The 26,657-nt window shown below is 37.2% G+C and overlaps 1 protein-coding gene across 1 annotated transcript in view; it reads left to right on the top strand.

The window, feature by feature from the left end:
- Window positions 1-25,495, top strand: part of nlrx1 (NLR family member X1) — a 28,375-nt gene extending 2,880 nt beyond the window's left edge. Inside the window, exons 4-12 of the mRNA XM_085380987.1 lie at window positions 1,187-1,577; window positions 10,499-10,730; window positions 11,629-12,793; window positions 13,099-13,282; window positions 14,539-14,634; window positions 15,812-15,898; window positions 18,813-19,064; window positions 19,674-19,878; window positions 25,196-25,495. Of these exons, the coding sequence (XP_085237113.1) occupies window positions 1,187-1,577; window positions 10,499-10,730; window positions 11,629-12,793; window positions 13,099-13,282; window positions 14,539-14,634; window positions 15,812-15,898; window positions 18,813-19,064; window positions 19,674-19,878; window positions 25,196-25,333 (2,750 nt within the window). The 3' untranslated portion in view covers window positions 25,334-25,495. The remainder of the gene's footprint in view (window positions 1-1,186; window positions 1,578-10,498; window positions 10,731-11,628; window positions 12,794-13,098; window positions 13,283-14,538; window positions 14,635-15,811; window positions 15,899-18,812; window positions 19,065-19,673; window positions 19,879-25,195) is intronic.
- Window positions 25,496-26,657: the final 1,162 nt, after the last annotated feature.

Raw genomic sequence — 26,657 nt, 5'->3', positions numbered from 1 at the left:
TAGCTTTTTCCCGCAAGCCATCAATCTCACTACCGGCTCTCCCACCACACACAAACAAACAAACAAACAAACAAACAAACAAACAAACAAACAAACAAACAAACAAACAAACAAACAAACAAACAAACAAACAAACAAACAAACAAACAAACTGTTAACTGACTCTATTGCACTCCCCGTACACTGCCTTTGTAATGCAGATGCTGCTTATGGACAGTCATTACTCTCAAGAATTCTGCTCATGTTTACAAGTTGCTACACTGGTCACTTTAAATCACTTCAAGGTGACCTTAAGCGTCAAACTGTAAATTGTAAATTTCAAATAAATTGTTACTGATCCCTTTGCCCCTAGTCCTGAATTGTATATTTATTTTCTACTCTTGTTATATTTGTTTGTTTTTACACTGATGCACCTGGAGCCTTGTCATCTCGTCTCTCTATATACTGTACTGTATATAGCGGAGATGACAATAAAGTGTAATTTGACTTTGACTAATCAACAAAATGCAGTGAATGTACAAAAGCGAAATTGAAATCAAATCAAGATTTGGTGTGACCACCCTTTGCCTTCAAAACAGCATCAATTCTTCTAGGTACACTTGCAAACAGTTTTTGAAGGAACTCGGCTGGTAGGTTGTTCCAAACATCTTGGAAAACTAAGCACAGATCTTCTGTGGATGTTTCCTCGCACCTTTCTGTCTCTCCATGTAATCCCAGACACACTCAATGATGTTGAGATCAGGGCTCTGTGGGGGCCATACCATCACTTCCAGTACTTTTTGTTCTTCTTCACACTGAAGATAGCTCTTAATGACTTTGGCTGTATGTTTGGGGTCATTGTCCTGCTACAAGAATACATTTGGGGCGAATAAACAATCATTTATATTTCTGAAAGCATTCATTGTTTACAGCATTTTTTCACGCCTGCTTTAAACTTTTGCACAGTACTGTGTATACTAAAACATTTAAGTAGTGTGGATCTCAGTGATCTCAAACTCAAGGTCAGAGTCCAAAAAGGAAGGAGGAAAAGACTTTTTCACAGCACTGTACATCAGGATAAAACAGATTCAATTTGATCATTGTATTAAATTAATTATTGCATTACCACTTTAATAAGGTTTCATCACATCTGAGAAAATCCACCACTTAAAGAATAAAAACACCTTCTTTTTCTTTCTCTCTATAGACCCAATAGAGATCCACAAGAGAAAGCTCCTCCTATGGTTTAGCCACCTTCCTCAGGAGGAAAAACAGTTTGGAGGTTTCTTCAGCCCTGAGACCATGCATGTCGACCCACTGATCCTTGAAACTGATGCTGAGGAGAGGGCAGGACTACTCGGCTCTCCATTCCAAACCCAAACACACTGTAATCGCTCTGTAACTGTGGAACAGCTGTTTCAGCACACTGATACCTGGAGTGATGGCCGGGGGCTCAATGTCCTCATCTATGGTGCTGTGGGAACAGGGAAAAGTACAGTGGTCCGAAAGCTGGTGCTAGATTGGTGTGCTGGCACCACTCTGAGCCACTTTCAGCTGCTGATTCCTTTCTCTTGTGAGGACCTCAGTCAACTGTCAAAGTAAGATGGTTCTCTTACTTTTTATCACATGTAGAAAATTTACAGAGGCACAACTTTATTGATTGGGATTTAATGTACTGGTTGTTATACTTATCATTTTTATTTTCTTAGGTCCTAATATACATTTTAAATCTCTGACAAACAGTGTTTTAGTTTGCACATTACATCTATTTTCTTTTATTTAGTTTAACATTATGAATGCTTTTAACTCTGCCTTAATCGCCTTTCAGTTAAAGTGCAGGAGAACTCAGCAGGAAAAAGGTAGTTCTCTATCCACTATTAGCTTTCCATGTAATCATATTTGGGACAAGCCAGCATCAGCAAATTTATGGTTTTAGACTCATTTAAAGTTGTTGCAAAGATTGCATTCATAGCAGGCTAACAAATAACCACCAAATTGTTTCTTTGTTAACCCTCGTGCATTATTCTGAATTATCCTCCACACTCCTGTACACACGCACACATACACATTGACTTCAGGAGATCAAAATTACAACAAACATAGTACAATTACTAGGGTTGTCAGTAAAATTGATACCTGTATACTGATGCATATTACAAATTACTATGAGATTAAATACAGACCGTCTGTATGAGAGATGCAGCCACACAGCTCATACCCTTGCTAGCAGATGAAGTAGTTCACAACACTGAACACTTTATAAGGAATGTAAGTACATTTTCATTTATATATATTTTTTTCATTCTGTCCTGTCTGGCAGCTTTTGCAATCAGAATTATGATCTGAATGCACTGTGCCAAATGCATTTTGGTTTTCCAAGATATATAAGTGTTAGCCTACCTTCTGCTACTATTTAATCAGTAAATACCAAGTCACAGCAAGCATAGCACGACCTCAAGAATCCTTTTTGTTTTTATTTTTTTCTTGTATTACCTAAGATAATATTAAACGGGTTGTCATCATTGGCGGAGCGGGGGGGGGGCTTACTGGGCTTAAGCCCGGGTTGTTTTGTCAGAAGCCCGGGGTCTTTTGGAGTGTAATTTTTCATAGTTAGATGCCTTTCTGACAACTGTATAAAACAAAAACTACACACAATATTCGAAGCACATAGCGCACACTGTGGGAATTTACGACTGTGCATAAATCCCCCCTAATATTGGTATGATCCGAGCTCAGACACTAAGTGACTGAGCGAGGGGGCGGGGGCAGCTTCTGCCTGTTGGAGAAACGGAGCCAGGCAGACAGAGGAGAACTGAAGTTCGACCAGGTACCAAAGCAAATCATTCGTACTGTACAAATAATGTAAATATGACGGTGTATCACAAAAGATTGATGTCAAACTGATCACTTGACCCATATTACGTTACTTCTCTTCAAGTGAATCAACAAATGGCGAAATGAAAAGCCGAACAACAACAATGCTGTTTCTTTAGAGAGTCTTAGCTTACATGTGTGTTTATTTCATATTTTCAGTTGTTACCCTCCACGGCTAAATAAATCGGTTTCAGTAATGTACTGATATACAAGAATGGACATAAGGGGCTTCTTTCAAAGAAAAAACTCTGGTAGATGTTATTTTATACATTATGCTTTGTATTTTGTTCAGTATATTCCTATGCAAAACAAGCAAAACACAAGAACATTTTTTTACTGTACAACATCAATTTAGAGTAAACTTGTTTTGTTTTGGGCAAATAAATATTGAAATATCTTTTGAATTAATTAAATGTCAGAATAAAGAGAGACAGAGCTTCTATTTTTTATCACTTTCATCAAATTTAGGAGTACATATACACTAAGTTTATTGTTAATTAATAAGAAAACTGCAGACGATTCCATTCTGAGCTGAAGAAGCTTCTGATAGGTTAGTAGAGTCCATGTGAGTAAATTGGTGGCACACCTGCAGATGCATATAAGGCAAAACACAGAGCCTGTTTCTGTGACATGGGAAAATCAAGAGATGTCAACCAAAACACCAGGAAAAGAATTGTGGAGCTCCATAAGTGTGGCTCAGTTTGGAATACAATTTGGTGCCATTTACAATTAAGAAATACAGATAGTTTCTCTCTTTACTCTTAAAGTTAACAAATATGTTTTTTATATTTATCAATCTAAAAAAAAATAAACATTTAGTCTGATTTGATGTTACAATTAAAAAAGTGTTTTTATCTGAAGAGTGTTTAAATATCTGGTTTCAACTGTATATTTGATGATGTTGGTGTTTGGTTTGATTGTCAGCACAAAGAGAGAGAGAGGAACAGAGAGGGAGAGAGAGGAGCAGGGAGAGAGAGAGGAACAGAGAGGGAGAGAGAGGAACAGAGAGGGAGAGAGAGAGGAGAATGAGGACAGAACAGAGAGGGAACAAGAGCAGGTGAGACAGACATCAATCAATCAATCTTTATTTATAAAGCACTTTTCATACAGAAATGTAGCACAAAGTGCTTTACATGGTTAAAAGTAGAGATGGACCGATCCGATATTACGTATCGGTATCGGTCCGATACTGACCTAAATTACTGGATCGGATATCGGAGAAAAATAAAAAATGTAATCCGATCCATTAAATATCACGAAAGCACCTCACAAAACTTGCAACACGCCGTAACTCGCCTCAGAACGTTAGCACGTCGGAGCAGTATGCATCACGTGATAGAGCGGCTGTGGCATGCGGGACCTGTCGGTGGTCTGGATAGCATGTGGAGCTTCGCTAGCAACCCGGCATTTCATCTCCGACAAAGTTATCCCCGAGAGAAGTAAAGCAAGTGTGTAAGTCCATCTCTGAATGTTTGTAAAGCATTCCTGCGTTAAGCTTAACAAGCAATATATGGAGCGACTGCCTCTTCTTGCTGCTACTTCAATCATGAAACTGCTTAACGATCAGCTGATCGGCTTTTCTGTCGCGAGTCCGTGTCTCTTCTTTGTTTTTGGCCCACTTTGCACCAGAAAGAGGAAACCAGCAGCTGAACAACAGCAGCACGTTTAAGCTTGATCAGCTGTTGTTAGAATTTATTTAATATTACTTTCTACTCCAGGATCTTTTTCTACGTAGCTGACGCTGGTAACTGTGCAGGGGCGGATCTAGCAAAGTTTAGCCAGGGGGGCCGATAGGGCATGAACAGGGAAAAGGGGGCACAAAGACATACTTTTCTTTCTTATTCTCATTTAAAATGTCTAGCTTTTAATAAATAATTATCTGACACCCAAAGTTTTAATTTGATGCAAAATGAATAGAAGTCCATTACTGTATATAGTGACTATTAAGTCTAATATATATACCCTAGTAAGCTATAGTACTTTTTCCTTTGGGAAGGTACCATCTGTGCAGTCTGCAATTTTGTTGAAGAAAGATGTTGAATCTATTTAATATTTCTTGAAAAATAATTGATTTCTGTGCATTTTTTTTCCACACTGCATCAAATTAAGGTTGATTACGTCGATTAAGCATCATGAGGTGGAGCGTGAGGGGTGGTTCCCTATTTTTTATTTATTTATTTTTGTTGTTGCTGGGAGTTGGAACCCTATTAGTTAGGTTGCTTAATATTTACGCTAAGTACTCTTTAAAATACCAGAATAGGGAGGATGGTGTAGGTTTAAGTTTATTAGATTGATCAGTATTGCTGAACTATGAAATTTTTTTTTTTTGCATACAGGCATAACAGAATAGCATTTAGTGTAGTTGTTGTTTTAAACTTGAGTATGAACTTATATAAAATGCAGCAAGATATTTAAAAAACAGTTTTGTTGATTAAAAAACACTATATCGGATTCATATCAGTATCGGCAGATATCCAAATTTATGATATCGGTATCGGACATAACAAAAGTGGTATCGTGCCATCTCTAGTTAAAAGCAGCCTACCCCACCCCATCCCGCCCTCCAATTCACTCCCCACACTCTCATTAACATAAGCGGTCATGGATACATACCCCCCCCCCCCCCCCCCCCCCCCCCCCCCCCCACACACACACACACACACACACACACACACACACACACTTGAAAAGTAAAATTGGGCTGGGCACACATGAACCAGGTGAGGGAACACTATCACGCGGAGCCGGTCACAGACCGCAGCCTCCAGGCCGGGCACACAGCTGGAGGGAGGCAAAGAAGCCCCCCAGCCAGGCTGAGAAGACCCACAGAGCCGCAGCAGCCACGGTCGATCACAACCCCGGTGCAGAGAGCCCCCTCCGAGGAAACACTGGAGATATGACCTAATAAGAGTATATACAGAATAAAAAGATAAAATACAATAAATATTATGTAGGACCTAATTTAATAATATAAATAGAATAACAGGATAACATCGAATAAATAAACATTAAGTAAAAGCTAAATTAAAAAGGTGGTCTTGAGCCTGTTCTTAAAAACATGTACGTTCTCTGCGGCATTGAGCTCCTCCGGCAGGCTGTTCCACAGACGAGGACCATACCACTGAAAAGCTGCCTCTCCGTGAGTATGTGTCCTGACTTTAGGAACGATCAAAAGGCCAGTACCAGAGGACCTCAGGGTCTGCGAGGGTTCATATGATAGAAGCAGATCTGAAAGATAAGAAGGCCCAAGACCATTAAGACATTTAAAAACCAATAAAAGAACTTTAAAATCGATCCTGAAACACACGGGGAGCCAGTGCAGCGATTCTAAAACCGGTGTAATGTGGGTCCGCCCTCTGGTCTTCGTCAGCACACGAGCTGCAGAGTTTTGTAAAAGTTGTAAAGGAGAAATATTCTTTTTGGGAAGACCAGAGAGCAGGGCATTACAGTAATCAATGCGACTGGTAATAAAAGCATGCATCAACATCTCCATGTTGGCCCGAGAGAGAGTAGGGCGGACTCTGGCTATATTTTTTTAGATGATAAAATCCAATTTTGGTTACATGTTTAATATGTGGGATAAAACCAAGCTCAGAGTCGAAAATAACACCCAGGTTTTTCACTTGTAGCGAAGGACATAGTGAAAATGCCTGTAATTTAGACAAGAGTTTCTCTCTCTGAGCCTCAGGACCGACGATTAAAACTTCAGTTTTGTTCTGGTTAAGCTGTAAAACGTTTTCTGCCATCCAAGATTTTATATCTAGAATACAGTTAAAAAGGGCATCCATTGGTCTGGTGTCATCAGGAGACACGGAGATGTACAGCTGAGTATCATCAGCGTAACTGTGGAAGTTCACTCCATGCCTCCTGATGACACCGCCAAGAGGGAGCTTATACAAATTAAAAAGTACAGGGCCTAAAACCGACGCTCGGGGCACACCACAAGTCATTTTATGGATCTTAGAGGAGCATGTATCCATACTCACCATAAAAGTTCTGTCTGAGAGATGGGAAGTGAACCAGTTGTGTACAGCACCAGAGAGGCCCACCATGTGTTTCAGTCTGTTTAAAAGAATAGCGTGGTCTACTGTATCAAAGGCTGCGCTTAGATCCAGTAGCACCAGGACTGAGAGCTTTTGGGCGTCCCAGTTACATCTAAGATCATTTAAAACCTTTAGGAGAGCAGTCTCTGTGCTGTGGTTCACCCTAAATCCAGACTGGAATATCTCCAGGATCTGTCTATCATTTAGAAAATCATTAATCTGAATAAAAACAAGTTTTTCTAAAATTTGACTTAAAAATGGTAAGTTGGATACAGGTCTGTAGTTATTAAAATCATTACAATCCAAATTGCTCTTCTTCAGAAGGGGCCTCACCACTGCCGTTTTAAAGGCAGCAGGGAAGACACCCAACTGAAGAGAGCAATTCATCAAGCTCAACTTCAAAAAATCCATAAAGTGTTTTAAAAAGTAAAGAGGGGATTGGATCTAAAAGACATGTGGTGGGTCTCACTTTGAACTTTCTTAAGGTTCTCAGCATTAACCACGACAAACCTGTCCAGTGTCTCCTCAGATACAATAGAGCCCTCAGATATGTTTAAAATCATATTGCGAGAAGATAAAATATCAGATCTGATGGCGCTGATTTTTCCCCTGAAGTGGTCTGCAAACTGCTCACAGAGCGAGTCTGTGGGGTTCTTTGGGAGCTGTTAAAACCTGGGTTAAATAAATAATCTATGGTAGAAAAGAGGACCTTGGGATTATTTTTGTTATTACTAATTATTTTGGAAAAGTATGAATTTCTTGAATTCCTTAGTGTATTATTGTACATTTTAAGTTGCTCGCAAAGTATTTGATGGTTGATTGCATTTTAATTTTTCCTCCATCTCCTCTCTGCTGCCCTTAAGTTTTTTGACTTCTTCGTTTCTCCATGGTGATGCATGTTCTTTTTGGTGGTAAGTGGAGCAACGGAGTCAAGGCTTTTCTTCAATTTGCTGTTAAAATGATTAAAAATAAAATCGCAGGGTTCAGGTAAAATCACAGGGGGGGCATTCATCTAAAACCCTGGTATAATTTGCAGCCACTTCAGAGGTTAGATAGCGCCTCCTCACAGTTCGCACCGAACATGTTAGTCAAATGGTTGTTTACCAAAAGTATCACCGTATCATAGGTCCTCATGTATCTCGTACCTAGTGTTTCTTTTTAGGTTTGTTATTTTTCAAATTCTATATTTATTAAGTTATGCAGGATTGTTTGCACAACAAGGCTAAATAATTATATAAATGTTTCTGAATCTAAATAGTGGACTTTGGTAGAATTAAAAAATAAGTGTAGTGCAGGTCTATGATGATTTTAGTGCTACTATCATCTAGTTTTGATTCTGGTTCTGTCTTGGTTAAATCCTGCTCTGGGTCTGGTTGAATTGGGGTTTAGTTCTTGTGTCTTGATGCAGCCCCGACTTTGTTCTGCCTTGCTGCTTATTTAAAAAAACTAGTTTAAGGTGTCCTGCATATGTGATATATATTTTTCCCTATATGAAGTCATTCCTTTTTGAACAAAACTCAAAACAGAGCCTATTAATCTTTCAGTCATTTCTGACACCCCCCCCCCACACACACACACACACAATCCCACATAGGGCTGTGTGATATGACCAAAATCTCATATAAGACATCTATCGTCCCGATAACGATATAAATCACAAAAATGTAAAATTTTCTGTAAATTCTGTGAATCTCGGGCAGCTCGACTTGCTTTGAAGTGTTTCCAGCTGCGCATCCTTTACCCGGAGTCGAGTGTTTTAACCGATGCATGAAACTATACATTTTTAGACATAAGTTGTAACGGCCGCCGTTTTCTTTGTATTTATTACACGGCGTGCTGCGGGGAAAAGCCTGTTCTAACGTTTGAGTCTAAGGTTTATTTTTTAGCACCTGGTGGCTCTTTTTTACTTCTCATCTGTAAATAATCTGCTCGTTCACGTGATTCAGTTCATTTTGAAAAGTCTTAACAGGATCTTGAGCTTTATTGTGAAAGGTTTATGTGGAAAATAAACAAGCGGACACGCGATGGTTTTACCGTCGTTGTTGCTAACGACAATGCATAAAAACAGGCGCTTGTCCGTCCGTAGTGTGGCTATATTAAATATAAGAGAAAGAGAAATGAATATAGCCACTACAGTGACCATCAAAACGATGAAAAAATATTGCCGTAAACAGTTTATTTTGCGACACCACGAAACAAACGATAGCATAAAATGAAACGATAGACGTTTTTATATCGTTATCCGATATATATCGTTATATCGAACAGCCCTACTCTGTTGTACAGGAGCTGCTGATGTTACTGGGCCTGGAGCACGTTTTCTCATGATAACCTCCCCAATGTGCGTAGCTTTGCACTCAGGTCCAAAACGTGAATTTAGTTGAATTGAATTCTTCCCTGGGTTTAGACTATTATTTCATGTCACTGAGCGTTCAAACGTTAAAGTAATTTGCCCGAATCAACAGTAACACATGAAAGTCGGTCCTACTGAAGAGGAACAACTATATACAAGTATCATTTACTTTTAAGTGGCAGAAAAATTCCAAAAGCAAAATTTCTATGAGCTTAACAAGTATCTGTTAAGGTCATTTATCTACAGTTTGCCAGATAAACTGTAAGTTCTCATTTGTTAAATTAGATATTGGATCTGAATATAATTTGAAGTTTTGCTTTTTGAGAAACGTCCTGCAAAATGAACTGAATTATACTAACTTTGTGTTTTTCATATGCTAACTGAAAATATTCTTCAGTTTAGTGCAGGACAAACACGTTGGCTTACTGTACTCTAACAGATTTACAGTGAAGCACTGTGTTGGACTGGTGCACAGTGCAGTGTTTATGTTAAGACTTAAGTTAAATCAACTGTGGTAGAGAGTAATTTGAATTTAAGCTGATAATGCTCAGATTCATTCACAGTATAATGTCAGTGTAGTCGTGGATAGAAATAAGCCAGCACAACTCATTAAACATCTTATGTTGAATTCAGGTTTTTAAAACCACAAAAAGTAAACCTCAGAGCACTACAAGCAGAAGCAGGCTAGATGATCACAGACACTACACTAATCTATTCTTAGTGATTTTTGCACAAATGCTCAACAGAAGCAATTGTCCAACAACCTTCTAATTAGTGGATGACCTGGCCTAAATGCCTTTTCATCCAGGCCTGCTGGATAGGCCTTTGTGGGTGGACTTCATCTAAATAATGTGTGGCAAAATGTTTCTTCCGCCTGTAAACGCTATGTTGAGATAAACTTCAACAACAAATTCAACTTCAAAATCAGCTGAATGATTGTGCTTGCATGTTAAAGCAGTTTTGCTGCATGATTTCAAGTGTCAACTTTTATGAGAAGGCAGTCATTTCTGCAAAAGAAGCAAAATGTTGGCCTTTACCATCTCTAACCTTGAATTAAAAGAATGCTTTTTTTAAATTTTCCAACAGCGTTACTGGGAGTGTGCTAGTTCCGAAATAATCTGAAAATATTGCAAAATCAATCTTTTTTTTTTGTATTCTTCTATAATTTCATTTGATTGATAAATTTGGCAACCCAAAGTGTCACATTGTTATTTTATGATTCTAAAGACTCACATTCTCTTTTACACAGGGTTACGTCTCTAAGAGACCTGGTGAGCAGGAAGTACCTACACCTGAAAAAACACCCCCTTCTAAGTGGGGAGGGAAAACAGGCCAAGGATGTGCTCTTCCTTTTCAATGGAATGGAAAAGATGCAACTGGATTTCCGAATTGGAGCCTCAGAGCTTTGCAGTGATCCTAATGAGGGACTGCCTCCAAGTGTAGTTGTTGTAAACCTGCTAAGAAAGTATCTGTTGCCTGAGGTAAGAAAAAACCAAAAGGGGTTAACTAAAGGTAGTGATTAAACAAAAAATGGCTAAAGCTAATATGTACCCCCACTCCAGGTTTTTGTTTCATTTCAAATCTGACCAGGTTCTTGTCTTTTATTTAAAACTACAAGCAAAATGAATAAAAGTAACATTTAGCAAAAGAGTGAGTTTAGAAAAGTATGCTAATAATTAAAAAAAATCGTATTATTTTTAATATTACACATATTACACTGAACACATGCAGTTTTTAATGCAGTACGTTAGTTAATCCCAGGAGAGATTTGTTCTACTACGTTTTACATCCTTTGATCATTCTCTTAGTTTTTAGGTGTGAACACAAAATAAAGATGAAAACAAGCGCAAAGCGACTTTAAACCGATTACCAGAGTAATTCTACTTTAGAAACATGAACAGGTAGACACGGAGGCTGCACCCTGACTGTTCATCCGTTTGGTACCTTTATGACCTATACTTGAGATGTTATGTTACTGGCGGCATGTGTCTGTTTGGATTAATCAAACAGTTAGGATTGGAAAATTTGACCAGTCGTGGCCTTAAGTCCAACTTTGACTTAAAAAGTTAATCACTTCTGTCTAGTACTGGAATATAGAAGCGCGGGATTATTAGGCAGAGGATTATGATTTTAAACCCGTTGAAAATAAAAACTAAAAACACTTCAAATACATCATGTTCTTAAGAAAGTATAACGAGTAATTTAGATCCAGATAGCTTTGTCGTTCCAAATGCCTTGAGGCAACTATTGTGATTTCGGCGCTGTATAAATAAAATTTAATTGAACTGAAGTGTAGTATGAATTTTCAGCCTTGTTTGTTAGATTGTAAGTCCCACTGTTTGTAAATGGCACTTATTGTTTACTTTATATGTTTCACAGGCCAGCATCTTGATTACGGCAAGACTGTCTGCTTTGGACTGTATCCCTCAGAAGTATGTTACTCGTTACGCACAGATACGTGGTTTTAATGACCCATCACGCCAGCGGGCGTACTTCACCAGTCGCCTTCTAAAGCAGAGTGACACTGCACATAACCAAGAGGCCCAGGATCTTGTAGAACTGCTTTACCTCAACCTCCAGAGAGAAAGCCAACTTGCTGCTGCATGTTTCCTTCCATCGTACTGCTGGCTCACTTGTGCAACCTTACACTTTCTGCGTTTTACCAATACCAAAGCCCCCATCCGCACTCTAACTGGCATATACACAAGTTTCCTCAGGCTCAATTTTGGGGGTGAAGTGCTCGGTACAGGAGCAGGGACGGACATGCCCATTCAGGAACACCAAAGTTCTCTGATGTTATATGTTGTCCGTACAGTAGGTAAGCTTGCATTTGAAGGTGTGACATACAAACGCACATCCTTCTCAGAAGCAGAACTAGAGCAGTGGATAGGAGGGAAGACAAAGACAGATGAGGAGCTTCATCAGCTGGCCATGTTCCGCACCGATGTACTAGACTTCTTTTTGGCTCCTTCCATAGAAAGTGGTAAATCTATATCACAAGACCTAAGGGAAAACAATGAGAAGCAGTATGTGTTTGCTGTCCCAGCCATGCAAGAATACCTGGCAGCACTCTATGTAGTTCTAGGAGAGAACAAATCCGCTCTTGAGAAGCTCACCAAGAAAGTATCTGTGGCCATTGGTCAGGCAAGTGAGGATGTCAATGCCCTTGTTAACATCTTTTCTAAGTTAATTCCCCTCCGAATTTTTGCAGTATTCAATCTTCTTAAGCTTTTTCCAAAGCTCTATGAGAAAATCAGCAGTCTCAACAAAGGCAGTATAGCCAGAACCATGGCAGCTGAGCTGTTCCACACTGAGGATAGCTACAACGAGGATGTCCTTGACCAGGTAGAGCAAAACCTTGTAGGAGTCCATGGCCCACAGCAACAGCAGTACAGTGAACGTCAACCTTTTGAGCTGTACCCTATCTTCATGGGTGGGCTATTGCACTATGGTAACCGTGTGCTTCTCCAACAACTTGGCTGCAGCATTCAAAGCACCACTGTGGCCCAGATCACCCATGCCATTAGGAAATACCTTGTTAGAGGTAAAAAAACAACAACAACAACAACAACAACAACAAAAAAACGTTCTCTTGTGAAACAAAGTACTTAATCTGCCTACAGAGTAATGTTCTGTAATTGCTAAAGCTTTAACAGTTACAAAACATATATTTATCGTTAGAACTTTACAAAAGTATTAGAAAACAAGAAACTGAACATAAAACTCAGATTTACTTGTAAACATTTATGTGATATGAGATAAATGAACTAGATAGAAATTGTGTCTGTAATTGGTGTATGGCAACCCATATTGCATATTTTCATGTAGTATGTGTTCTTTTGATACTAGAGCTTAACAAGCCACAACCACCAGAAGAGCTGATGGATCTGTTGGTCCTTCTATATGAGTTCCAGAACCCCAGACTGACTGCAGAGGTTGTAACTTCAATCAGAGCTATCCGCCTCACCAACATTCGTATGACTTCACTTAAATGTTTCATACTGAGTTCTGTGCTTTCCTGCACCCCTGCAAGGTAAATTATTATTTGAAGGAACTGGATTAGAGATCGACTGACTGTGTATGTGTATGTTATGTCAAAAGAGGTGGAAATACATCTTTTACATCCGAGAGATGGTAAAAGAATCAGAATCAGAAAGGGTTTTATTGCCAAATGTTGAGAAGGTATACAATATTAGGAAATTGCTTTGGTACTTAGTGCGAAACATACTGTAAAACAAACACTTAAATGAACATAAAAATTCAAAGTAAAAGTGCTAGGCAGATAGATGTATACATAAATACAGGTGAAATGCAGGCAAAAGGTCTCTATTTGTGCTTTTGCTAACAGTAAATAATTTGTGTTGTTAATCAAAGATATCAACCAATGTAAAAGTCTCATTAATATATTAAATGAGAGTTGTGTAATGGAAATTATTATCATATCTGGATTTTATGTGCATAGACATGATCCAACTTCAACCTTGGCAGATTAGTGTCTCTGTGGTTGCAGGAATGTGAAAGACAAAAAATGTGTCACCAACCCATCATTATGCATAATTCCGAATAAGAGAAATGGTATTAAGTGTTGTAATTTGTGACCACAGAAACATAATTCATATGTAATTTTGCTGATAGTTAATTATGGTTAATTGCTGAATAATGATCAGAGTATAATCGGGTATAACTTTAACTAATATAACAAATAAGAGAATATAGGCCTAGAATAGGCCTCTCACTGAAAGTTACTTCCTGTAGTTCTTGCGATGAATAGCAGACTTCATCTGAAGATTCAGCCTAGGGAGTTTACAGTCTACAAATTCTGGCAAGTAATGGCAGAGAAACAACCATTTCCCAAAACTGTGGACCTAAAAATTGGTTTTGTATTTTTTGGCCTCTAACCTACATCTGTTGATGCCATTGCAAACTGTTATCGCAGACAGTGATTTCTGGAATTCCTGAGTCTGACTCAACACTCACTTATGCAGAGACATTTTGGGTAGACGGCAAAATAATGAGATTTCTAATATAAGCAGCAGAAATAAGGTTTCTATAAAGCTCTTGGCCCTATCTGCCATAAGGAAAGGGTGAAGAGTGCAATTATTCGATAATAGAGTCACTACACAGCATCCCAAAATGTTTGCCATTGGGGTCATAGTTATTACTTCAGTTTTAATAGTGTATATTGTATATATACTGCTGATATGAGACTGTGTATGTGGATACAAAGGAGCTGTCTATTTGTTTTTCATTATTGTTTTTATTTAACCATCTTGTGGTGCTTTGTTACAGTTACTACCTTGAAGAACTGGACCTATCCTCCTGTCTCCTGAATAATGACACGCTTCAGATGCTGTGCCCTGCCTTCAGACACACATACAACCTCAAGTGAGACTTGAAACTTAATATATGATCTTGTTGCTTGCAAAAAAAAGCAACCTGAGTTCATGATGCATGATGCATATTGCATGATGGTGATGGTACTATTATAGCTACTAGAACTGCTTTTATTTTGTGTTGGATGTTACAATGGCATGATGCACTTACCCAATGGTAATTATGGTAGTTTCATTATAATCAAGCGTCAGATTCAGAAAAACATGCTGCAAAAAAGTTTGAAATATTTGATCCCCTACAACCCAGCTCCCCTCAGGGTGCCCTGCCTGTGTGGTACTGTTTCTCTTCTAAGGGTACAGGATGAGTTGACTGCATTGAGGGCACAATAGATGGCGTTATTAACTGTAAAATCTTGACCTTATTCCGTCAGCTAGAAGACGAAAATGGGTTATGAATGGGTCCAACATTACACTGACCCATACACATACCAAACACATACCAACATTATACATACCAGTATGTAGTAGTGGTTTGACTTCAAGCTTTTTTGTGAAAATAAATAAATAAATAAATAATTAAAAGAAATAAATAAAATTAAATAAATGAATAAATTGAAACATTTTTATAATATTGTAATAAATTACACTAGTACATTGGAATACAACATTTATTTCTAAATTCTAATTTAATATATAAATTCTAATTAGAACTCATATATATATATATATATATATATATATATATATATATATATATATATATATATATATATATATATATATATATATATATATATATATATATATATATATATATATATATAGAACATGTGTATATATATATATATATATATATATATATATATATATATATATATATATATATATATATATATATATATATATATAGAACATGTATGTATGTATATATATATATATATATATATATATATATATATATATATATATATATATATATATATATATATATATATATATATATATATATATATAGAACATGTATGTATATATATGTATATATGTGTATATATATATATATATATATATATATATATATATATATATATATATATATATATATATATATATATATATATATATATATATATATATATACACATACATGTTCATATATATATATATATATATATACATGTATGTATATGTATGTGTGTGTGTGCGCATGTAATTGTCTCTGTTGTCTTCAGTCTGCAGTTTAACACCCTTGGTCCTGAGTCCTGCAGTCTGCTGAGAGACCTACTGCTAGATCCCAGGAGTGTTATTAGATCTCTGAAGTAAGACTCTACTTTTATTCCAGTTTTGATGTTTTTAGCCCAAATGTATGTAACCAAATAAGTCACATCTTTACTTTGGCACTGTCTTTTAATTTTATGTAATAGATTTCAGTATTGGAAAGATTAAGAAAAAGTTGCACAACTTGGTTTTACATTGCAACTGCAAACACGGTACAAGTAAGACACTACCAGAATGTCAGAACATCAATTGAAACTTGAATTCCAAGGAGTTTAGGGGTAAGATTAAGCCAAAAATTAAGCCAAATAATTATGGGCAAAGTAATAAATTAACTGGACAAGAAAATATGCCCTAAAGCGCATATGTTTTTTGTTTTTTTTAATTAAAAAAAGTGGGTGACAGAATCATGGACATGGTCATGAATATTATAAACTCAAGCTCTTTAAACTGCATTTCAATTGAAAAAACAGAGAAACAAAAATAATATCACTAGCCAAAATAGGGCACAATTAAAAATAGTGTTATTTTAAGTACTTTAAGTACATTTTTAAAATGGTATTGTATTTAAATAATAATAATAAAAATTTCAACATAAGGTGCAATTTTTCTTCTTAAACAAATAAGGTAGAAACATAAAAGGTTGAACAGCTTTAAACTCTGAGTATCCTTAGCCAAAATTATTTTGTACATTAGGTTAAAACAATGTGATCATTGAACATTTTAGTGCAAAAACCCCCCAAACCCATTAGATTCACAATAGCTCCATGCTTATTTACCGTCTGTCTCTTTCAGCCAGTTACTTTGACAATCTAACCTGTTCAGATTTTCAGAGCTCTAGGCAACTCTCTTTTTTGTTACTATGTGACCTGCAAGTTAGAACAGTCTCTCTTACATGGGACAGAAGTGGCAGGACTAATCAAATACTTGCGGGCTATGACAGACAGCTGTGGGTGGGTCCCTTCTCGCCTGGACCATCACTTCAGCAAGCAGTCTTTCTCGCTGATGGTGGATCCTGCTCTGTACAAATTCAGGGCCCGTTACACAGGGCTTCCTCATCTGCATCAGTCTGAAGACAATGAAGAGAGGAGGCTCTTTGTCTTTGCTGGCTCCTTTGTGGTGGCGTCTTTACACTGAGGCAGCAGGGCCTCAAGGCTGGTCCAAACCTCTTCTTGCTCTCCCCTTGCAAAACAATATAAATCCTTAAAGCGTGGGTCAAGCACAGTAGCTATCTTGAGCCACTGATGGTTGCGTGTAGCTACAGGTTGAGATAGGTCTTTTACAAAGGCAGAATAAATTTCACCATGTGTTTGAGTCATCATTGGAGACCTCCATGGTGTGATGCAGGTGGCAGAAGATAAAACCACTGAACATGAGACATATGTCTCACCTCCAAGATTATTATTAATCTACACAATAACTGTCAACTATAGAGCTTTTTGAAGAAACTGTAACAATAAGTTAAAAACTAGTTTTATTTACCTGCATGGCTCAAGAACAGTTACCAGCTTTTGGAGTTTTACCAGCTTTGATGGAGTTAAAATGACTAGCTTGTGCTTTGTTTGTCTAAAGCAGCAAAAACAGCCTCTTGATTCTTTAGTAGACCAGAAACCGTATCCAGCATTTTATCAAGGCTTCTGTTGGGTAGTCTTTTGAAATGAAATTTGCCTCAGATCAGTCCTAGCAACGCGCTTTTGTCTCGTTCTTTAATAAATTTGCATGCTGAAAAAAATGTTTTGTCTCTCTCCCATTTCTTCTTGTAGCATGTCGCAGCCCTACTTGGAACCTTGTTAAGATCCAACCATGCAAAATATGGTGGTTTTAAACTCTTGATCAGGACTGAATAGGTCAACCTTTGTTAAGGTGTCTTATGCTTTGTTTGACAGCTGTTCATTATGTTTTGTTTTGTTTTGTTTGGGGGGGGTATATCAAATGATGCTTCTTATTTGGCACACATAAAACTAAAAGCTACCGGCCTAATCTGGGAGACAGTCAAAATAACAGACAGAATTAAGAATTCAGCTCAGCTAAGCTTAATGACAGAGTCATAAATTTAGTGAATCCATGTTTTCCCAGGTTGTCTATGGGAAGTCTGAAGACCGTAAAGAGACTCACCTGTAAGATTACACTTAAACCTGTGACTCACCACAGGTTTAAGTGTAATCTTTCTGAGTTGTTTGATGTGTTAACGGCCATTTGCTGGGAAAAGTTTTGATAATGACAAGCACCGTGTTCATTTTCTTTTTGTTTTGATTCCTTCTTTTTTTCTTCTTCAAAACAATATAATGGCACACAAGCTGGACCTTGATCCACAGTTTAAGGGTGCTCTACAGTGTAATATTAAAGTTGAACTTCACCTTCCAAAAAGAGTCAAATTTGTGAGTCTATGAAATTTTATATCTTTGGATATTATATCTTTGGACTTATGTTTGACATGTCAATGGTTAATAATCAAATTTACTCTGTACATGTTGTTCTTTTTTTCTCTTTTTTATGACATAATGGTTTAAAAGAGCAAACTAACATTTCAATTGACATCATTTTCAGTTTGCTAAATGTCTTTCTTCCACATTAATTATATATGGGAAAGGTTTATCACTGTGTAACATCCCCTCTTCTTTTAACAACAGTGTTTGACTCAACATTGAGCAAAGTCTAAATCAGAGGAAAGTCACATACTGTTCTACCTGTACGATTGCTTCAAGAGAATTGATTGTGCTATTTTATTCACATTCATTTATTGTTACTTTCAGTGTCAATTCTAATGACCTGGCCATTGGATTGTGGTTTATTTATTATTACTTTTTTCTGATCATCAATTAGCTACTGACCGGAGTTATAGTCCTTAGCCTATATTTTTGCTACGAAGCCCTGGCTAACACCTTCATTTGCACATGGAGTTTATTCTTAGTCGTAGACCAAACCAGAAATGCCATATTATTCCATTGTGTTCTTCAGATTGTGTGACAACCCTCTTATGGAGTCTGGAGTCCAAATCCTGGTGGAAGCCCTGCCAGAGAATCAGTCCCTGACAAACTTGTCCCTGATGCACACTGGACTGGGGGATGAGGGTGTCCTGGATCTGGCTAAGAGGCTCCAACAACACAGAAGACTCCAGGAGCTCAACGTGGCCTATAACAATATTGGAGACGACGCAGCTCTACTTCTGGTAGATGCCTGTAGAGAACATCCCAGCATTCAGACTGTACAGTAAGAAACTTCTCACTATATCCAAAGCTCAACATTTCTTTGAGGTTTAGTTGTGCTATAATGTTGTATTGCATAGACCACATTATAAATAAATTCTGATTCCACTGTCCTTTTTGCATTATAAATATTTATTTATTTTTTTCATAGAACACTGACAGTTTTCGTAACATGAAAAAAGCACCTTACTTACAGTTTGGCATATATTAAATTATAAACCCTGATATTGTTTTGATGCATGCGTAATGTAAGTTGTAAGTCCAGCTAAGTAAATCCCAATAGGTTGATTCTGTTCATCTGGACAAAGCGTTTTCAGTGGGAGAAACATTTTGTCTTCTTCCGACAGAAGAAGTCATTTGGATGAGTGACAAAGCATTTCTCCCACTGAAAACGCTACGTCCAGATGAACAGAATCAACCTTTTGGGAATCCTGATATTCTGTCATCAGATAATTGATAGAATTTATCAATTTATTACTCCTGTGAATGAGACCAAGAACATTTTAAAATGGACTACATATGGTGAAATGCAAAAGGCCTCAGAGACACACTAAAAGCATGCAGTCTTTCATGCAAGCCCTACAGAAATTTTTTTGTCCATGTCTTTGTGCAGTTTATATTTGAACCCTCTCAGTAAAGTGGCGAAGCAGTCCCTGTATGCCCGAGGTGTTCCCCGTAGCCACAGTGGTCAACGGGTCAAGGTCCTGGCTTCTGTCACTGAAGGGACAGACCTCTCTGAGAACTGGCGCCCCATTCTCAATGTTATACGAGAGAACTCCTCATCCTGGGATCAGCAGCATGTCATACAGCAACTAAAGGTATATACATACAGTACAATGTAAATGTAAAAATGTACATAAAACATGTCATTTAAAAAATGATTCATACTGTGTGGGTTTTTAAAAGCCTGTTTTTTTTTTTTAATAATAGGTTAAGCTCAGCATTTTTAAGATACTTGTGTTTAAGTGTTTATAAACAAGACATGAGAAACCAGCCAGCTGGTGTTTTTCACCTGCTTGTCCAGTTGTTTGTTGTTTTTGTACGTCAGAACGCACCCCCAACACACAGGAGCATACAAAGAAGCACTGAACGCCACAGTGTCAGTGCTTCTTTGTCAGTGGACTTCAGCCTCCAGGGGAAGAAGAGACCGATGGAATTAATCACGGGAACTGGTGGGCTTCCTGAAAAGGCCTCGCAGGTTCCCCCTCTCCGGCAGCATTGCTGGACAACCTCACATCACCACTAAGCATAACCGAAACCACATGTCTGAATGTGTTTTGAGCATACCCGCAAACATCGTCCCACCACTTTATTAAATCTAGGCCAGTCCATTCCACATTTATGGGTTGTGTAAGGCAGAAGCTAACAGCAGCCGATGTTTTGCTTTTTATTTTAATTTCTAATAACACCACATAATATTTTTTAAAGGCACCAACTACACATGTAGTTCTGCTTCCAACAATGCTCCAGGCTGAACCACGTTTTGGTGGACCAGGGTCTGCATACAACCTGAGTCCACCATAGCCCAGCGTGTACCCCTTGGCACTCAACTCAACTATCCAATCCAAAAACAACACAAACACATTGGGTTATTGTCTCCCCAGAAACACTTCCCTCGTGCTTGTGGAAATCTGTTTTTTCCCCCCCATTTCCGTTGTCGTTTTTCTTATTTCTGTTTTCTTTTTTCCTATTTCTGTTGTGTTTTGTGTGCTTTTGCAGCATTTTTCTTATTGCTGGTGTTTTCTTAAGTTGCAGTCCGTTTGGCCTCTCGGGGCCACCATAGAGGAGGACAAAAGGTTTCAAACTTGTCCAGGCCTTAAACCTCATGTGTATTCTTCCTAGTAGTAGCACATCCATAAAAATAAGGCTTTTATGAAAACACTGAATACAAAATTGCTTTCTTGAGAAAGACTCAATTTATAGTTGACTATTAAATTTTGCATAAAATAAATTTTACAAAGTAGCTTTGAATAGCAGAGATGCAGAAATGTCTGCAGAGCCATGGCTCAGTGTCTGAGTGTCACAGACCTAAATGTATGCCCATTTATATTTTTTAAATTGTTTACATTTGGACTTTTATTGTATTTTCATAAGTTTTACTGCTTTTAATTAAGCAATAAATACCGCTGCGCAACAGTAATTTAGCATTAAACAGTTAACCTGTTGAACCCCAATGGTCCTGGTACCAGAGGGGAGAGGGAGAACATCAGGTTTAATGGGATGTACCGCCAGATCTATTGTTTAAATAAAGACATGTGTGATATCCACAGAAATGTCAGAATCTCAGCTAAAAGCTCACAAAACTATTTCAAAAACCGCAAAACTGGTAAAACAGCAAACAATTAAAAAGCAGGCAAACAGATTCTGCAAAAGGATGTACTCGCGTTTGTCTGTGTTCACCTGGCGGCCAAGGACATGTGGTTGAGTGCTGACAGATTCTAAAACTGCAAGATTTATCACTCGCCGACCAAAATTCACTGAATAAGCAGCAAAAGAAGATGAAAACTATACTGCACATTTGAAAAAACATTGTAATTCCCTTTTAATTTTTACTGTCTTGGTTCCACCACAATAAAATTGCACTTTCTGCAGAGCTGTACCTCTTAGCATGCTTCGAGACCAGTTTTCCATCATCTGATAAGAAAGCCTAAACTGTACAAAGGTTGCTGTAAAATCTACAACAACTAGCTGGCAGCTGGATGCCAATAACTTACTGTAAATACAAATCACAGTAACCTTACTGTATTGTGCATTTATAGTAGTACCGTAATTTCCTTTACAGTACTAGTACTGCATTTTTACTGTAATTTCTTGTACTGCACTTTTCCTGTATTATCCATTTACAGTATTACTGCAATTTACTTTTGGGCACTTTATGTGATGTTAGCGTTAAGATAAAAATAAATCCCCACAGCTGTCAACTACATCTGCTGGTGTCGCAGTGACCCAAGAACAAAAAAGCACATAAAATGAATTACACATTTTACTATATCAATCCCTTTGACCAGCTCAGGGTGCACAGTGGAGACTGTATAATTTTCATGGATCTCGCTCTCATGCTTACTTCCTGCTGCATCACTATCTACCTTTGCAGGGTTCTGTAAAGCATGTTAATGTTTTCTGCTGATGTGTAATGTGAAAGATGATTTCACGTGAAAATAAGTTTTTCAGTTAGGAAACAGGCAAGTAATATTTTCCATCTCTTATGTGCCATTTAAAATGATCACACAAAATGTACAAATCATGAGATGTATGCTGGCATCCCTCAACCTCACAAATCACTGCATCCATATGAGTAGGTGTACAGCTCAATGAAGGTTTTTTTGACTGTGTGTGCTTGGAGTGCATGTGCAATGTAAGTGCAGCAAGTGTTCAAAAACTGCATGGACAATTCATTAAGCCACAACCAAACATGGGTGAACATAGGTTCCAATGCATTTTGATATGGCGATAAAATCTAGTCAGTGTCCGCGTTGATACATTGCACTGTTTGTACACAAATGGCGTGACTATTTTAATAGTTGTAATTAACTTCTGACTTGAGCAATATTAACCTTGTGACATATGTAATATCATTTAATACTAGACATGAAGGCATATGGGTTTAAACTTAACGTTAAACGCTAATGTTAGTCATGTGACAAGCATTAGAAAAGTGTTAGTTATACCACGCGTTAGGAAGGTGGTGAGGGGGAATGAAGATAAAAACTTTATTTTTAAGTTTTCTTTTATTCCAAAGTTACTAAATACTGATCCCCCCCCAACCAAACTTAGTAGGCAAGGAACATATATGCACCTTAGATTTGTCGTTTCGCTTAGATTGACTTCAGTTAATTTAGTTACAACAGCTTACTCACCCGCTGAGTTTTCACAGCAGTTCCAAACCAAACCTAATCCAGATACCAGGCACAAAAGGCTCCAGTGAACACCTCACAAATAGTGACTCGGGCCAAAAGCTTTAAGAAAGAAGATATAAAACAAAGCTTTTCCAAATACAAATTATGTTTAAATAACTTGTAACTAGTAATATTAGGCAACCTCTTCACAGGATAGATAGCAAACAGTTAAACATTAGTATCATATACTAATGGCATTAACAGTGACAGCATTAGCAAATAATTTTCAGAAGGTAATAAGGCCAAAACTATTTGCTGGGCTCAATAACCAATGTAAGCTAATAACCAGTGTATGACAATACACGACTCCTCTATCTTTATAAACAGTTAGTGCTGCCTTTTGTAAGAAAGTTGAGAGGAAGCGAATCAAGTTAGAAGCATGTGTGTCTAAAAAATTGTTCGAGGATAATAAGAACATGGTACTCTTTTTTTGAATTAATGTTTTCTCCAGAAAACAATCATTTTTCTTTTCAATGTCAGTCCCACAAAACAGTTGAAGAAAGTTTGAAAGAAATCTCTATAGCCATTGGTCAGTTTCACCTAGGTCAGTTTACTACTGTAAAACAAATTTACTGTAGGAATAATTACAGTAATATATATTTTCTCTTATATATATTTACTGTTGAATTTACTAAAGGTGTTTACAGGGTTATTTATGCTATTTAATAATGAAGAAATGTAACCTTTCACAAATTATGCCAAATTGCAAACACTTATAATAAATATACAAAATGCTATATTTCTAATAAAAAATTTTTTTTCTATTACAGACATTTCTGGGGGAGGGTTACAGCTACAGTTTATAAAAAAACAAAACAAACAAACCCCAAAACAAACAAACACAAAAACTGAAGAGTCTGGGCAATGAGCTACCACAAGTTTTTCTGTCATTCTACACATTTATTTCTTACAATTTAAGTCCAACGAGTCGTGCTGACAGCTTTCTTTGTTTTTTACAGCAGCTTTTTCTTTATCATGTAGAATAACAGTTAAATATGTAACTTCTTTACGCTGACAGAATGGAGAATTTACTGGTCCGGCTGCTTAAGATCAAAGTGGGTTGTATGTGACCCACAACTAAAATGAGTTTGACACCAACGGTATATGATATATTGCCAAGAAGCATTATTATAACAAACAAGTAACCAAATACAAATTCTTTGCTTTATGTTTTAAGTTTATATGTAGCAATTCCACATTTGTATGCATATATTTTCATTATTACCTCAAGCCTACCTTCTAAACTGGAGTTTCTGAAACATGAAAACCCACGTAAACATGCTTACTTATTCACATCATATAAGGGTCTATTTGGATAGTGTTTAAGTCTTAACAAGTCTGTTAGATTCCAGTTTTGCTTACACCAGCTAACAGTATCAAAAACAACAGTTCAGGATATCCTCAACTCACCTCAGTTTAGCTGTGATAGACAGAAGTTAATAAACAAGTGTTATGATACTTGCCATCCATAAACCCCAAGTTAATTCATCTAGATATTGTCTTTTCAAAGGAAGAAACATTTTCCCACTCACCCAAGTGACTTCTTTAGTCTCAAGACTCAAGAAAACTCAATGTCTAAATAAACAGTATCACCGTTCTGGGGAAGAAACTGCAAGCAAGCCAAGATTCAAACAGAAAATATTTCATTAAAAAAACAACCTTGAAAACACAAGACAGTGGGTCAAAGACCCAGGATCATGACATCCAGTTAGTGACACACATTTCTACCCCTTGGCTTTAAGGGCATTTTATTCCCCTCTGTTTTCCCTCCTGAGCATTAGCACCTGAATAGGTGTCTGGCAGACATGAGCTGTGATATGATGACCAAGGTCTGTCTTTAACTCACTTACCAGTACTGTTACGCTGGCACTCCTGTTGCATTTATAATGTAGGAATTTGAAATATTAGAGATCCAGGTTTAGATGTTTTTTTTGTTTGTGTGGAACAAACTGGATGCTTTTGTGGAAAGCATCCAGTTTGTTAGTGTTATGACATATATGCTTCTGAAGATGGCATTGAGACAGCATTTTTTCCTAGTGTGACACCTCACTCATGTTGTCAGAGAACAGGGATCATTGGATTAGTGACCTTAAGATATGAATTCGATTTGCAGAATTAAATTTGAGTCATTTTACATGTACAAACACCCAACTTAAAATTGATGAGGTGAAATGCACAAAAAAGATTGATTGTCAGGTGTGTGTCAGTAAAACCAGTGGCCCTTTGTTCTTTTTTGCAGGTCTTTCTCGAGGATCTGGAGTGGGGGCGTCAACAGCAGCAGAGCCTCTGGAAGAGGCTACATTTCCGCAGAGTTGAGAAGGGAGTCCGGAAAATTCTAAAGATGTATAGGAACAATTTACCTCCCTCCAAGAAGTAACCCAGGAGGTGATCAGGAAATGAGTGTTCAAGTTTGAATAGGATGAATCCAGATAGGAGAATCTTCAAACAGCAATGACTAATAGTCTAGGACAGGGGTTTTAAAACAGGCCAGCGGACTATATCAGGCCCACAATACAATTTTTTCTGGCCAGCAAAATAATTTCATATGTCAGTTATTGATGTGGTCTCTATGTGGGAGCTGAATCTTCAGCCCTGTTGAGAATTCCTGCAGACAGGGGTTGGGCTTTATTTTGATAGGTACACCATGCGGACAATCACGTGTTACATTCCCCTTAAAGGTCCAGGGGATGAAGGAAAGTAATAAAAGTTGTCCAGGTTGAACAAAGAAGATAGAGAGGCCATTCATATTATGCAAAGTAATTAAGCAATAAACAATTAAATGACAAAATAGTTTCTGATTTTCACTTTCTACTATAGAAATGTCTGTGTTTTTTTTTATGACTACAGTTTAATTTAAGAAACAACAACAACAAAAAACTGACAGTCCAGGCAATGAGCTACCCAAACCTTTTCTGTAATGTTACACATTTATTTTGTACAGTTAAAGTCCAAAGACTCATGCTGACAGATTTCTTTCTATGTCACAGCTGTTTTTTCTTGATTATGTAGAAAAACAGTTAAAGATTTAACTTCTTTACACTGACAGAAAGACAGTTTCACTGGTCCGGCTACTTAAGATCAAAGTGGGCTGTATGTGACCCTTGATGTAAAATAGTTTTGACACCTCTGGTCTAGGAGATATAGTTTCATCACTGTAGAAGAGATTTTGCTCTTGATTCTACAGTAAAAACTACACTGCACTATTCATAACCATTTAAAAGACCCAAACACAATCAAACTGTATGGCTTTAATGTGTGAGGTGCTCCACATGTGACTGGATTGTGAATTTTTAGTTGAATAGTTTGTCATTTAAAGTTGCTTTTAAAGAGCACATTTTTGATTTATTTCACATTAATAATTGAAATGAATTTCCTTGTATTAGCAAGCACAAGAAAGAGAGAGGTAAAGGACATGCAGTTTGTCATTTTCATATGAGGCCAAAGCATTGAGACATTTGGTTGCCTTGAGTGAAAATCTGTTTTTATATATCATCTTCATTAAATGCATCTTTTTTGCACAAAATAAGCCAACAAAGTACACTGCAGTAAAACAAACAACTATCAGCATCAAACAGAATGTCTGCATGTGTAATTTACATATGATTAAGAACAGAAAGGAATATTTTGAAAACACGTGTATGCTAAGTAAAGGATTTCTTGATAATATACAAGACTTGATAATAGAATAGAATTCAACTTTA

This window comes from Rhamphochromis longiceps, linkage group LG14, assembly GCF_057381845.1.
Source record: "Rhamphochromis longiceps isolate RC_006_pf linkage group LG14, R_longiceps_female_GT1.1, whole genome shotgun sequence".
NCBI lineage: Eukaryota > Metazoa > Chordata > Actinopteri > Cichliformes > Cichlidae > Rhamphochromis > Rhamphochromis longiceps.
The sequence above is the reverse complement of the archived record's forward strand: the minus strand, read 5'-3'. Positions and strand labels throughout refer to the sequence as shown.